This window comes from Prionailurus viverrinus, chromosome D1 (assembly GCF_022837055.1).
Source record: "Prionailurus viverrinus isolate Anna chromosome D1, UM_Priviv_1.0, whole genome shotgun sequence".
In the NCBI taxonomy this organism is placed as follows: domain Eukaryota; kingdom Metazoa; phylum Chordata; class Mammalia; order Carnivora; family Felidae; genus Prionailurus; species Prionailurus viverrinus.
In genome coordinates, this window is record NC_062570.1 from 39,381,385 (window position 1) to 39,397,375 (window position 15,991).

The 15,991-nt window shown below is 38.6% G+C and overlaps 1 protein-coding gene across 6 annotated transcripts in view; it reads left to right on the forward strand.

Annotated features, from left to right (window-relative positions):
* Positions 1–15,991, forward strand: part of MRE11 (MRE11 homolog, double strand break repair nuclease) — a 76,507-nt gene that overhangs the window by 14,206 nt on the left and 46,310 nt on the right. For all 6 annotated transcript variants that reach the window (XM_047878320.1, XM_047878317.1, XM_047878321.1 and 3 more), the window contains 6 exons: positions 1,898–1,985; positions 2,772–2,913; positions 6,144–6,258; positions 10,978–11,163; positions 12,062–12,233; positions 13,475–13,555. In XM_047878320.1, the coding sequence (XP_047734276.1) occupies positions 1,898–1,985; positions 2,772–2,913; positions 6,144–6,258; positions 10,978–11,163; positions 12,062–12,233; positions 13,475–13,555 (784 nt within the window). The remainder of the gene's footprint in view (positions 1–1,897; positions 1,986–2,771; positions 2,914–6,143; positions 6,259–10,977; positions 11,164–12,061; positions 12,234–13,474; positions 13,556–15,991) is intronic.

Consider the following 15,991-nt stretch of genomic DNA (forward strand, 5'->3'; position numbering starts at 1 on the left):
AAATACTGCCTAGAACAGAGTCAAAAGTCAGTGAGAGTTAAGGTAGGGAGAATATTTGCAATGAATTGCAAATTAAGGTCTAATTTCCCCAATAAATAAATAGTTCTTTTGAGCCGATTAAAAAATCCAAGAGTTAATAAAAACATATGTGAAAAATACAGACATAGTTCACAGAAAACATAAAGTGACACTTGGACATATTAAAAGAATATGAAAAATACAAAATGGAGTCCATTCATAAGAAAGATACTAAGTTAAGCTCTGCTGAGATATTTTTCTCTTGTCAGATTGGCATAGATCAGTGATTCTCAATTCCAGGGGCACATTGTAGTTACCTAGAAATCTTTCAAAAAAAAAAAAAAATGATGACAATCTGTAGGCCAGTTACTCTCTGTGTCATGGGCATTGATAGATCTTAAAAGATTCCTAGATAATTCTAACATACCGCTAGGGTTTAGAACCCTTGGCATAGGTTTATTTTCTTTTTAAGTTTATTTTAATTAGAGAGAGAGAGTGAGCAGCGGTGGGGGGGGGGGGGGGGCGTGCAGAGAGAGAGGGAGACACAAAATCCGATCCGAAGCTAGGCTCCAGGCTCTCAGTGTCCTCACAGAGCCCAATGCAGGCTCATACCCATGAGCTGCAAGATCATGACCTGAGCCAAAGTCCGACACAACCGACTGAGCCACCCAGGCACCCCGACTGCTGGCATAGATTTAAAAACTTGATAGCTTATGTTGATGGAATAAAGGGAAAAGTTGTCTCTCATGCATTGCTGTTGTAGTGTGTGTAAATTTGTCCAACTTCTATAGACAGAAATTGGAAGTATTTCGAAATTTACAAATTCATTCTTGTCCTTTGACTAAATACCCTTCTGGATATTTTCTTATATTTGCACAAGGGCAACTTGGTACAAGAGTACTCACTGTAGCATTATTTGTAAAGCAAAAACACTGGAAATGGTCTAAATGTCCATTGGTAGGTAACTACTTAAACACATTCTGATAGCCCATTCGATGGTGTACTGTCCCACTAGAGAATGCACAAGGAAGCTCTTTATGTACTGATGTAGAATGATTTCTAAAACATATTAAATGAAAAAGCAGGGTGCAGAAATCTGTATTACACTACTATTTGTATAAGAAGGGAGAAGATGCCATTTATTTGCTATGAAGGTATAAGATATTTTTGCAGAGATAACACTATGAAGTTTCTAATGGCATCTGCCTCTGAGAGGAGGAGCTAGCTGACTCCAGGGGCAGGAGTGGGTGGGAGACTTTTTATTTTTTGTTTTTTGAGAGCAGGGAGGGGCAGAGAGAGAGGAGAGAGAGAGAGAGAGAGAGAGAGAGAGAGAGAGAGAGAGAGAGAATCACAAATGGGCTCCACACTGTCAGAGCAGAGCCTGATGCGGGCTCAAAATCACAAACTGAGAGATCATGACCTGAGCCAAAACCAAGAGTCAGACACTCAACCAGCTGAGCCATCCAGGAGCCCCGTGGGTGGGACACTTAAATTGCACAAGTAGTAAGTGATAGAGCTGGAATTTTGAAGCTTGGATTCCAAAATGGATGTGTTTCCTCCCCTCTCTTCTTATACAAAGGCCTTTAAAAATTTGAAAGCCTCTTTACTTGCCATTAGTCAGATATCCTTCTCTTTCGTACAATTCACAAGCACCATATACTACAGTGTTTTCTTTAAAGTGTAGTACTTTGAAGCACTTCAAACTTGGAATGAATTGTTGCCTGTCATTGTATTTCTTTAAAGCTCCAAACTGGTGGTCTTCTGCCAACTTATCCAGTTTGCCCATAAATTGTATTAATTTTTTAAAGGAGGGTATTGTGGAAAATAGCTTTTGTCTTTTATGGAAACATTAACTTTGTGTTTTTGTTGTTTTTTTAAGGTTTCCGTGGGTGAACTACCAAGATGACAATCTCAACATTTCGATTCCAGTGTTCAGTATTCATGGCAATCATGATGATCCCACAGGGGTACTTACTGGGTTCTTACAGTTTGTTGTCACTTTAGTTTGTGGAAGGCATTCTTGTCCTTTCCAGAAATTTTTCGTCAGTTGACTCAGAAAGTCAAGTTGACTTTGTATCATTCACGTAGTCTTTTATATTGCTTTTTAGATAATTTTTAAAAATCTGTAATAGTAGTTGGTGTGTGAGGTGTGCTTTTATTTCATTGGTGCTGAGGTTGACAATAAGTAACTCGAAGTAAGGATAAATACCTAACATTTGTATGAAGCTTTACAGTTTACCTGGTGCTTTTGTGTCTCCCATTTCAAAATTTCACCTGTAGAAAACGATTTTTCATGGACAGTTCTAAATCTAAATTAGATCGTCTTATTACCTGTTTGATATGGAAGGACCTTATAAAGGCCCTACACTTGAAATATCTTTTTGTTTTATCTGATCATGAACACCATAAATCACTACTTACCTAGTTTTCTTCCCCCCATGGCTTAAGAGGTCAGCTTAATATTACAAAGCACTCATTTCATGGCTGGTTTTTATTTTTTGGTGGCCGGGACATCCTAAGTTTTGATGAAATGTTAACGTGGCATTTAGCATGTGGTTCCAGGTGCAGTAGGTCATTTGTAATTGAAGAAACATAGCAAATACTTTCACTATTGTAATTTTATTTTGAGAAGACACTGTCCTGATCTATGTTTTAGTAAGTGGTATATGGAATATACTTTTAATAGGTAATATGATGGAGATTACTTATTTTTAGATATATACATTAATATTCTTTGAAAACATTCAACGTAGGCAGATGCCCTGTGTGCCCTGGACATACTAAGCTGTGCTGGATTTGTAAATCACTTTGGACGTTCAGTGTCTGTGGAGAAGATAGACATTAGTCCAGTTTTGCTCCAAAAAGGAAGCTCCAAAATTGCTTTATATGGCTTAGGTAAGATGGTTTTATTTTACTGTTTATGACAATACATAATTGTTTAAGCAACTGGGAAATCACATTCTGGAATGAACTTTCTTGCTGTTTGGGAAAGAGTGAGGCAAATCTAATTATTCCTTATGCGTGACCATAAAAAATGATAGAAGGTTTTAGTAGAATTTTTTAGTGTTTAGTAAGACCATTAGCCCTTGATACTTCTTTCATTGGAGGTTTTGATTAAAAAAAAATGTTTTCTTTTACTATCTATTGTTTATTTTTTCTTTCTTTTAGACTCAGATATAGAATCCTGAATGTTAGAATTGTAGAGTAATTAGAAAAACTGCATTTTAGGGGTGCCTGGGTAGCTCTAAGTGGCCGAGTCTTGATTTGGGCTCAGGTCATGATCTCACAGTTCATGAATTCGAGCCCCACCAAAGCTGTGAGTGCAGAGCCTGCTTTGATCCTCGGTCTCCTTCTCTCTGCCTCTCTCCCCTCATGCTCATTCTCTGTCTCTCATAAATAAACATTAAGAAAAAGAAAAACTGCATTTTGGTATCTTGGAAGTCTTTGAAATGTCTGAAGCTTCGCTGTCTAGTACAGTAAGTACCAGCCTCAGGTAGATATGGAGCACTTGAAATGGGGCTGGTCTGCGTTGAGGTATACTATAAATACAAAAATCACATCAGATTTCAAAGACTTAGAAAAAAAAGTAAAGTACCTTATTAATATACTAGGTTAAATAAAATACATTAAAATTAATTTTACCTGTCTCTTTTTACTTGTTTTAATGTGGTTACTAGAAAATTTTAAATTCTGTATTTGGCCTGCTTTAGTGGCTCACGTTATGTTTTTGTTAGACAGTGCTAGTTCAGATCTGTCATCTATAATGCTCAGAAAATTTGCTTTATCAACTTGACTGTCCTCAATTTATTTAGTGTCCAGTAGGTAAAAAAAAAAAAAAGCCTTTTTGCTAGGCTTGTAGCCATATGAACAAAAGATCAAAGAATATTTTTAGACTGCATTCAAAGTCTATTTGTTGAGTCTTCCTTGGATTAAGTTCAGGTTGATATTTTGTTTTATGAATGCAATAGCTTTAGTAGTTTTATTGTGTATAGAGCTATAAAAATTATATTCTATGTTAAATCAACCTTAAAGTAGTACCCTGAGAGAAATGAGAAATTTCACACTGTAACCTTTGCATAGTTTTTATTATTTTTTGAGTGATTTTAGTATAATAGAAGCCTTAGAAGACCTTATTTACTTAATTCTCTTCGAATATGTTTTTAAAAGTATAATTATGATGGATGGTTTATTTAAATACTTTCTCTAGGGCGCTTACAGTCTTTGTCCAGTTTTCATAATTTCTAAAAAGTAGAAAAGCATCATGGTTATCTGTAGAGAGATGGAAAATGAGATCAAAGTATTATGTCTGATTTCCCAGGTGATAGAGCAGGAAGTGAAATACACTTTTTAAAAAGCTACTAACAGGTATTTTAATCACTGCAGTGTTAGGGGTCATATCTGCAGAAAATCACTGATCCTCCTACTTTCAGACTAAGATCCTGTTATGCCTCAGGCACCCCCTGGAATACCCCTCAGTCTCCATTTTCTCCCAGAGTCTCATTCCATCCTGTTCTCTTCTTAACTGGACTACACACACACACACACACACACACACACACACACACACCCCAATCCTTCTCTCTACACACTAGAACTCTATACTTAGCAGATTCCCTCCTATCATCAGTTTCTTCTCTGCATGTTACCTCCACTCCGACTTATAGGAAGCTAGTCCCTAAGGCTCTGCTTCCCACTCACTTCTCACAGGCTTCTTAACAGGTCTTAGGGTGGAGTGTGAGGGATCACTGTCCTCCCTTCTCCCTGCTTGCTATTTCTTTCCTATCTGCAGACACCCTGTCCCCTTGAAGCTAATTGCCAGCTGGCTAGACTGCCCTGTCCTTTCCCTCAAATTTTTCACCTACTTACCTTCAAATTGTGTCTGTGTTCTCAGAGCTTCAACACCTAAGTAGATCAGTCAACCTTCTGATGCCTTGGGCTTTGTATGCCATGACTTTTTTGTTTCCAGTTTATATGTTCTACATTGCACCATCTGTTCCATTGGTCACACTCTAGAAATTCTCTTTAAGAAGCTAGACTTCTAGTTCTTACATTTCTGCATTGTTGGCTTTTCTTCCAAGGCCTTCCCTAATGACTGCATAAAGCAGCAACTTGTCCCCTCACTGATACTCGCCACTTAGCATCTTTTGTCCCTTTTACAGTATTCAAAAGTATAATTTGTGTGTTTACTTGGTTTTTTTTGGCTGCTTCCATTAGACTAAGGTGATCCTTTAGGGTACAAGAAGAATTATTTAAAAGTCATTATATTCTTAAAAAGCATAATATCTTTATTTAAAAACAATATATAAGGGGGCTGGGTAAGGACTAAGCATCGGTGGCTCAGTCTGTTAAACGTCTAATTCTTGATTTTGGTTCAGGTCATGATCTCACAGTTCATGAGTTTGAGCCCCACATCAGGCTCTGCACTGACAGTGTGGATTCTGTCCCTGTTTTTCTCTGCCCCTCCCCTGCTCACTCTCTATCTCTCTGTCTCAAAACTAAACATTTTTTTTAAAGGTTTAAAAAAACCCAATATATAAGATTATTTTTAAATACATTTATTTTTTTATTTCATCCTTTTTGATGTCTGTATTTTATAATGTGTATGTTAGGTCAAAAGTATGTATAATAAAGGGATAGTGGAAAACAATATTATTAGAAATTTTAATAAGAATTTAAGCATAGAAAACTCAAATTTTTATTCTGTATTTTCCAGATTTTGAAGGTATGTATGCCTGACATGCAAAATTTTTTTTTTTTCTCCAAAATGTTTGTTTATTTTTGAGAGAGAGAGAGAGAGCATGGGAGAAAGCGGGCTCTGTGCTGACAGCAGAGAGCCCAGTGCGGGGCTCGAACTCATGAACCATGACCTGAGCCAAAACCAAGAGTCGGATGCCCCACTGACTGAGCCACCCAAGCGCCCTGGGAAACATGTTTTTAATACATGTATCTTCTTAGCAGCTGTCATGTGAGAACCTGGAACATACTCATTTGTAAATAATGATACATTTCAAATGTATCTCTAATAAGAACATTGAAATACTTAGAGAAGCACAAAATTTAGAAGTGAAACATTCTTTTTTGAAAACTAAGTAAGAAACCAGTTATTAAAATAACGTCTATTTCAGGGTCCATTCCAGATGAAAGGCTCTATCGAATGTTTGTCAATAAAAAGGTAACAATGTTGAGACCAAAAGAAGATGAGAACTCTTGGTTTAACTTATTTGTGATTCATCAGAACAGGTAAACGAATTTTTTGAAAAAAACTTCTTTTTAAAATTTTGAGTCAAGTATGGAGGTTCCTTAAATCTCTGTTTCCAAGCTTCCCAGTTTCCATAAAATGTTCCTTATTCTTTGAAAGTTGTCGTTAAAGGAGCATGCAGAACTTAACTGTGCTTCGTATGACTGCATTGTGAAATCGGTTCCAATATATATTATCTGTAAAGAATATGACATGTGCAAGAATAATCATAAAATCAAATAATCTTAAATTCAAGTAGAACACTACCAGTGCATTAACCCATGCCCTTCTCTGACCCCATATCTTTCCACATACTCCAAAAGGAAGCACTATTTTTAATTTGTATTTAATCAAATCCATTGCTTTTCCTTATTGTTTAATTGTGTATATCTGTCCACAATGAGTATTTTATTTGGTTTGGTGTAACTGGAGCCCTGCTGTATATTTTGCAGCTGGCTTAGTGTGTTCCACATTACATTACTAAGATTCATTCATTTTGATGCTTAAAAGTGTAATTAATTTTCACTGGTATGTACAGTTGTACTTTTTCACGTGTTAGTGAATATTCTGTGTTACTTCCAGAGTCTTGCTTTCTTAAACCTTTTTGTTATGACTACTCTTACATGCATCTCCTGGTGCATGTATGCAGGTGTTTTTCTGGAATATATTAAACATAGCTAGATCAGTTTTCTTTTGCTAGTATTTTGAAGAAGTTGAATCTGTTGGTAGGGTGCAGGATTGATGGAAAGGAAGGAAGACTTGATGCAAGGCTTATTATGTGACCACAGATAAAATAGTGTGAAATGATGGTAGTGATGGGCGTGAAGATGATGTGGAAGGGACAAACCTGAGAAGTTATCAAGGAAGAATCCAAAGGGATTTGGGCCTGATTGTGTAATTTATTACTTACTGAACAGGTATTTATTGAGTGCAGGATCCCTGGCACTTGAACCCACTAAGTTCTCAGTGAAAGGAGGGCTTTAGGAGGCAGCCTTGCGTTGCCTTACGTACATTCTGAAAGAAACAGCTTTGAAGGAGGAGCAGGCCAGAGCTGTAGTAAGTGTGGTCTCCGTAGAACTTTGCACCACTTGGGAGTGTGCTCCTTCTCTTGCTTAGGGTTTCCCAGTTCTGCTACACTTTCTACTTTCCCAAAGTAGGGAAAAATCGGGAGGAGAAATCATAAGTGATTGATTCCAAGAGCTGCAATCAGAATGTGAGATGGAATGGCAGCATTGGGGTTGGTAATGGCCAGTTGCTGGTGATGTTCACAGTGATCATTTGATGAAGGTGGTCTGCTCCAGGTTTCACCATTGTCAAGATCCCATTTTCCATTCTGTAATTAATAGGTTGGTAAAAATACTTTGAGGCTGTGTGAATATCCTGTTTTGCCTTAAAATTTTGCCCGCTAATTCTAGCATCCATTGGTGAATCTTGTTTCTAGCAATGCATACTATGATGTTGTGTTATTTTTTAATTCCCCTCATTCTGTCTGCATTTATTCATTGAAAGTCTTCTGTAAGGAAAATTTGTTGCTTCTCTCTCGTTTATTCGTTTTTTTATTTATGTTGTTACGGACTCAAGGGTATTTATTTTATCCTTTGAGTTATAATCCAGTACTATCCAGTTTTTTTGTTGTTGCTCAAATTCTTCCAGCTTTGACCATTGGGAGTTTTTTTATATTAGCTTCTGTGTCCTTTCAGCATGCCTTCTTCTTTCTTTATGCATTTATGTATTATTTAATCTTCCTTAACTTCCTTAACTTTAAACTTCCTTAACTAATAAGTACATTTACTTATTTTTTACTACCACAAGATGCTTCTGCCTCATCTTGTGTTTTTCTGCCCTAGCCCTGGAATCAACCACTTCTCCAAGGAGCCCTGATTGCTTTTATTGGAGAAGAGTATTTAGAAACCCAGATATGGCCACTAGGTGTGCTTACTGCTACTGGGGCTGTCTTAGCCCTCAGTAATCAGAGTTAAGGAAATATGTGCATATGTCCTAACCCATGCATACACATCTATATTTGTGTATTGACATATGTGTTACACACACACACACACACACACACACACACACAAACACAAGCATGAATTCATACTTACTCTAATCCAGCCCTACAGGGTTCATTTTCTTCTTCTCCCTTTTCTTTTTTTTTTCTTTTTCTTTTAGAGAGAGAGAGTTTGAACAGGGGAGAGGGGTAGAGGGAGAGAGAATCTTAAGCAGACTCCATGCCCAGCACAGACACCGAAATGGGGCTCAGTTCCACAACCCTGGGATCAAGACCTGAGCTGAAATCAAGAGTCAGATGATCAACTGACTGAGCCACCCAGGTGCCCCATTTTTTAAATTTTTCTTTTCTTTTCTTTTTTATTTTAGAGAGAGAGTGGGAGCAGGGCAGAGGGGCAGAGGGGGTGTCTTCTCCCTTTTCTTATTTGGGAGTTCTTTCTCTAACAGAAACCTGGATCATTTTATCTATAGTATATTTACTTATTTTTTCAATCTTGGTTGACATATAAGGTAATTTTTTAAAATTGCTGACCTGTACCCCGTGAGAAACAAATTTACCAACTAGTATACAGTGTTTATGTAAGTGATTTTTGTTTTTAGCCTCACTATATCTAGTCAAAACACCACCTCTAGGGGCAACTGGGAGGCTCAGTCAGTTAAGTGTCTGACTTTGGCTCAGGTCACGATCTCCTGGTTTGTAAGTTTAAGCTCCACATCAGGCTCTCTGCTGACAGCACACAGCCCTCTTCGGATCCTCTGTCCCTCCCTTGCTAGTGTTCTTTCTGTCTGTCTCTCTTTCAAAATAAACTTTAGGGACACAAAACACCACCTCCAAGGTTACTTAGGCCAGCTCCTTTTTCTCCCTCCCACTTTAACATAACTGTGCAATTCTTTTGTAGTACTGTTAGATGCATTTGTCACCCTCTGCATTCTTAAGTACTTCATTGTTTTCTAGAGAGCACTAGTCCACGTGCAAGCCAGGGAGGAATTGAGAGAGTATCTTAAGCAGGCTCCAAGCCCAGCATGAGGCCAGACGCAGGGCTTAATCTCACAACTGTGAGATCATGACTTTATTTCCCATTTGTTTCTATACTTGGGCCTGTTTGTTTTTCTGGCTGCGAAAGAAGGAAAGCAGAAGAGCACTTTGTCATGTAATATATTTCCACAAGGCTGTTTTGATCGACTTCTAAGTCAAAAGTCAGATGGAAGTCACAGAGTCAGCCCACAGGCATAATCTTCCCTCTGCATGCAAGAGTTGGTGCTCTGTGAAGGCACGATTGTATCATACAATATTTGAGTTATGCTTTGTTTCTCCAGTAACTGTGATAATGTTCCCTAGATATGTGTTTTTTACACAAAAACATTCTTAGATATACAAGCCTGCTGCTGCTCTGATTTCCCTTCCTGCTTTTCCCTTCCTTCCTGATTTCCCTCAGTAACTGTGATAATATTCCCTAGATATGTGTTTTTTACACAAAAACATTCTTAGATATACAAGCCTGCTGCTGCTCTGATTTCCCTTCCTGCTTTTCATTCTGCTCAGCCACTCCCCGCTCCCTGCTGTCCTTAAACTCACTGAACACATTCCCACCTCGATACCTCTGTCATGTGCTCTGTGACTCTCTGCCCAGGACTCAGCCCTCTCCCGAGGGCTTTCCTCCCTCGCTTACAGTTTTGTTTTGTTTTTTTTTTCCGTTCCTCTTACACTTGATCCCTCATCATAGTTCTCTGCCCTTGTGTCACCTGGCTAAGTGGCCTGTCCTGATCACCTTGCACATAGTAGCATTCCTGTTGTGTGTCACTTTTCCCTTTTTCTTTACAGCACTTAGCACTACCTGACAAATTATACGTGCGTACGTAAGCACATACACATACATACTATGTTATTGCTTGTTTCACTAGCGCAAGGACTTTGTTCACTGCTGTTGTCTTCCGTATCTAGAAGAGGTCTGGAACACTAGGCACGTAGTAGGCACACAGTAAATACTTGTTGAATGGGTGAGTTTTCGATTTGCCTTAAGCGAATGCTGTGTTGAAGTATTTGAACACTTTTACTTAAATTCCCAATGATGAAGTCAGTATTTGGGAAAACTTTCTTCTGGTCTTTCCTCTCTTTGGGTGTTTACATATCTCTTAATAAAGGCAACTAATCTAGGTATAAAACCAGAGTCTGCAAAAATCTTCATATGATATCTCATTTAATAATGTTTATTATGAAATTTATTTATAAATTCATCTCTTAAGTAAGACAAACTTTCTTACACCCATTATTATGAGTGAACAAAACATGCTAAAAAATGACTGGACATTTTTAGAGATTTGTTTTTTATTTTACAAAGTTTAGATTTAATTCACTTTATTTTCTGATTACATATGTACATAATCAGACCAACTTACCATTTTCATTATTGAGAGAGCTCATGCTTTTCTGACTTTCCCTCTGTAAAGCCTTTCGTGATCTGCCTCTCAGTGTGGAACTGACCCTTTCTCTTTTGTGGCGCCTACTTGTCTGTGCCCTGCAAGTTTGTAAACGTTTTGAGGGCAGGAATTAGGTATTATGTTTGCATCCCTAATCTCTTGAATAGTTTCTGGCACATAGAAGAGACGTAACAAGGCTTTGATGAATGGAGAAAGAAAGATCTGTGTAGATTTACTTAATGTGAAGTGTCTCTGTATCTCTGGACATTTATTTATTTTTAAAAATCTTGGTATAGGAGTAAACACGGAAATACTAACTTCATTCCAGAACAATTTTTGGATGACTTCATTGATCTTGTTATCTGGGGCCATGAACATGAGTGTAAAATAGCTCCAACCAAAAATGAACAACAGCTCTTTTATGTATCACAACCTGGAAGTTCAGTGGTTACTTCTCTTTCCCCAGGAGAGGCTGTAAAGAAGTAAGTAATGGTTATATTTTCCAAATCAATTCAAATAAAAAAATACCTGCTATAATACTATCATCATTTAATAGGTTCAAGATAGTGATGGTTATCTATATGATAGATTTCTTCACAAAGATTCACCATTCAGTGTAGTCTTACTGTTTTCCCAGCTCTTAAGCTGTGTTCAACAGGAGAGCCTCCCAATGGTGTTAATGATTTTGCAGCTTATTAGGCATATTCAGGGCTAATGGTTTTACTAATTAAATTTCAAGTTAAAGTGCTATGACAATGATTACTAATTTCCCAAAGTCCATTTATAAACAAATTTACCTAACACCATTTAATTAAGATTTTTTTGGTTATAAGTGGAATATTATAGCACATCTCATTTCTTTTAGTTCTTTAGTTATATGCTAAAGTAGTTAACACTGATTAAGCCCAATTTTTATGATGAATTTCACCACTTGAATCCACTCAGATTTTGATTGTTAAGATGGTAATAGTAGGTTTAAAGAATATGGTAGTAGGATATATGGGTTTTTTTCTTCATACTTCTGCTAGTTCATTTTATGTATGTATGTGTACTTATATACACAGATGTAGTACATATATATACCACTATCATAGTCCTGGTAACATTTTGTTTGATCTACTGTCTGTCTGTCTTCCCTCAACTAAACTATATTTGTTCAGACAGGAGGGATGACTGGATTTTATTCTGGGGAAGAAGGATGTTTAGCATTTGTCCTGTGATAACAGCATTAAGATTAAGTTGCTAAAAAAATTTTTTTTAAGAGTATGATTTTATAAAGTAATATTTTGTAGAAACTTAGAAATATGATAGTTTTAATGTGCACATTTTCCTGAGAAAATTTACAGCGTGACAAGGCTTTCGATTCCTTCCTCACTTCAGGCATGTTGGTTTGCTGCGCGTTAAGGGAAGGAAGATGAATATGCAGAAAATTCCTCTCCACACAGTGCGGCAGTTTTTTATGGAGGATATTGTTCTGGCCGATCATCCAGACATTTTTAACCCAGATAATCCTAAAGTAACCCAGGCCATACAAAGCTTCTGTTTGGAGAAGGTAATTTCTCTGGATAAAGGTCAATGAGATGTGCTTTGGTTGAAGATTATTGACAATTAATTAAATGCTTCAGTGGAGATGGGGAAGTCGCCATATTTGTAACATTCTCAGGAAGCCTGCAAGGGACGACTGTTGTTCCATGAATGAGTTTAGTTGTATCAAGGACTTTTTTTTTCTAGTCTCTGAGATGGAAGACTGTTACATGTAGGACAAACTCTGTTTAATTAAACCCCCTCCCAGTTCCATTCCTCCTTCTCAAAAACAAACACTTATTTTTTTCTTTTAATTCTGACTGGATAACTTGTGCATTTCATTTATGACAGGAGGCAGTGGCTTTGATTGGGGAATTGGGGGGGGGGGGCGGGGACCATGGAGGATGAAGAGAGCCTTAGCATCTCATCTCATCTCATTCTACCCTGAAAGCTACCCCAAATGAAATCTTGAAGTGTGTTTGCTCTGTGCCTTGTAGCTTCAGCAGAAGTACCATACCTCACCTACCAAGCAGATTGCCACCCCTGGACCTCTGAGACATTCTAGAGCCACTGTAGAAGTGGTGTGAATGCATTTAATAATCTGTAAATTGACAGCTTAATGACATTAATTGTGGGTACTAAGTTCTTACAATTATCACTGGTATTCATTGGCTGCTTATATATTCTGGGCACTGGTGACAGCATTTTCCGTTTAATCCACTCAACAATGCTGTAGGTGGGTAGATTGTGCCATCCGCATTTTATAGAAAGAGGAACCGAACTTTAGGTGGATTACTCGCCCAGTGGCACAGCATTCCTGGCAGCATGTAACTGCAATAGCTGAAAAACTGCAGAGTATGCTGGATTCGGGAGGATTCAGTCTAAAAACTCCCATCAGGACTGCAGTTTCTGTCTGCTTCCGTGTTTGGTCCCATGACACCCCCTCTGTAGGTAGCAGTCTTACGCTTCACTCTGGAGAGGTGGGCGTGTCCATGCGGTGGCCCACAGACTCACAATGTCCCTACAGCCGAAAAAGCCTGGTTTTCCCAGTGGTTCTGTTGGACTCGGGTCATGGATGTGTCCCTGGGAGGTGGAAGACAGATTGATTGGTCAGGCCTACGTCAGGTCTGTCAGCCGAGACATCTTAGACTGAGTAATTCTCTGTTGTGGGAGGTTGCACTGTAGGGATTTCAGCAATATCTCTGACCTCCACCTGCTAGATGCCAGTAGTCCCTTTGCCCCAAGTCATGACAGTATTTTTATTTTGAGATTAAAGAAATGCTTGAAAATGCTGAGCGAGAACGTCTGGGAAACTCTCGACAGCCAGAGAAGCCTCTCATACGACTTCGAGTAAGTCCTACTTAGATAAATTAAACTTTATTATTTTAATTAGTAAGAAGGATATGTATAATAATAGCAATCACCAGCTTGCACCAGAAATAATAAAGGTACCAGGATTTGATTTAATCATAGTTTGATTCTGATAGGTTTGATACTTGTTTCCTTTTCTAAATAATCTGTTCTATCTAATAGGTTGGCTGAGATCTCTGCCTTTATCTTCTACTATCTCCCTCTTTATCCTCCATCCCAGACACCGTGGCCTCCCTGCTGTCCCCTACTCTAACATACTACCCTTCTCTACGTCTGCTCAGTGAGGCCCCCCCAAATGAGATGGCACCCCCATACCTTCTCACCAGCACTCCTGATTTCCCTTACTCTGGTCTCCTTGTCCTTTGTTTACCACAATACATCCTCCTAACCTACTGTATACAATGTAATTATTTTGATTATTAACGTGCCCTCAGCCCTCAGCTACAAAGCTGTAAGCTCCATGAAAGCGTGCAACTTTGTGGATTTTGTTACCTCATGTGTCCAAAGATCTCCAAACAGTTCTGGCATACAGCAAATGCTTGATAAATACGATGAAAGAATAAGTATTTGAGAGGATTAAATAATTCTAAGAAATTGAAATGCTTCCTATGCCTGTAAAGCTACTGCCGTTTTCTATCATCATATAAACAAAGTAACAACTCTTTTTTTTTTTTGGTCCCTGTGCCTTTCCCTTCAGCTAGCTCTGCCTGTCTTTATTTTCTTCCAAACCCCTCCAAATACATAGCTCTTACTGTGCATCTAACATTCTGTTCCCCAGTCCACTATAAGCAAGGCTCTCACCCCACCATCTCAGGTGGGAAAGATGACCTTCAGTTGTCAAAGCCAGTAGATTGTTTTCATCTGACTGAATCACTGTGGCATTCTCTCCGAGTTATGTTTGACCCATCTTCTCTCTGAGCTTCCATTTCAGCCTAGGCATGTGGCTTTAATGACCACCTATGGAGTGATGATTCCCAAATCTTTACCTCTAGCTTAAACCTCCTTGTTGAGGTCCGTGAGCCCCCCTAAACCCAGGTACTCAAGGAATAATCACAACAGCAGCACTACATCACCTGGGAAATTCTTAAAAATGCAGAATCTCAAGCCCTACATCAGACCCACTGAATTGCATTTTTTAAAGATTTTATTTTTTTATGTGAATCTCTACCCCCAGTGTGGGGCTCGAACTCATGACCCCAAGATCAAGGGTCACATGTTTTGCCAACTGATCCAGCCAGGTGCCGCTGAATTGCGTTTTAATAAGATCACCAAGAGATTTGTATGCACGTTAAAATTTGAGAAACTCTGGGATGTAGAGTGTGAAGGTAAAGAGAGAACAGTCGAAGCCAGAATGCCTGGGTTCAGGCATGTATGGGTTCAAACCAGTGTATGACCTAGGTTTGTACCTCATAGATTCGCAAAATTTAAATGAATTACATATTGACCTTTGCACAGGAAGTAATCTGGTGCCTTCTATTCCATTGTCATTGCTGAGATCGAGCCTTCATTCTCTCTTATCTGGCCTGTAACTGCAGCCTCCTACCTGACTCTGCCATTAGTTTTCCCCCTCTCTCCACCTCTAGTCTATTCACACTAATGCCAAAATCATCCTTGTAAAACACAATCTTGCATGTCTTTCCTGCTGAAAGGGACTTAATGGTCTCCTAGTGCTAACAGGAAGAAGTCTACACTCTTGCATGGCATTGAAGGGTTTATATGACCTGGTCAAAACCAAAGTCTTTGGCTTCTTCCTTCCTTTTCTGCCAGAACCTTCTAAGCTCCAGCCATATTAGGTTAAAAGTTGCCGTTCCCTGGGTCCAGTAGAGTTTATTTTCCTCTTTCATACGTTTGTCCCTGCTGATCCTGCTGTGTGGAGTGTGCTGCTCTCCTTCCATAGCATTTCTTTCAACATCCACTTAACGTTTCCCCTCTTCTAGGAGCCTTTCTTGACCTCCCTTCAGAAGCAATGCTTCTTCCTTTGTGTCTTCGGTCTGCTTTGTACGTACTTGTTCTAGTACCATTCACATTCTGCTGGCAGTTATCTACATGTTTGTCTTGCCAGTCAGCTTGTGAATTTCTTGACAACCAAGATTATGCTTTTTTATGGTGATATAAAAATAGGCCCTTAGCAGAGTACCTAGCACACTGTGGACCCCTCAATAAAGTTTGCTTAGTGAACAAGTTTTGTGGCTCTTCAGAGGAGAAGATTACAAATCAGGTTAAGCTGGAGTATAATTGAGAAAGTGTGTGAAGAATTTTGGGGTGACCCTGTAGCATGAGCATTTAGCATTTTCTGCTATATAACATGGACGTGGTAGTGATATAATACATAGTTGCTTTGGGAGAACCACATCGTTCTCTTCGTCAGGTTAGAAGATCTCGTGTTTCTCATCTATGTTTGCTGATACCATTAGA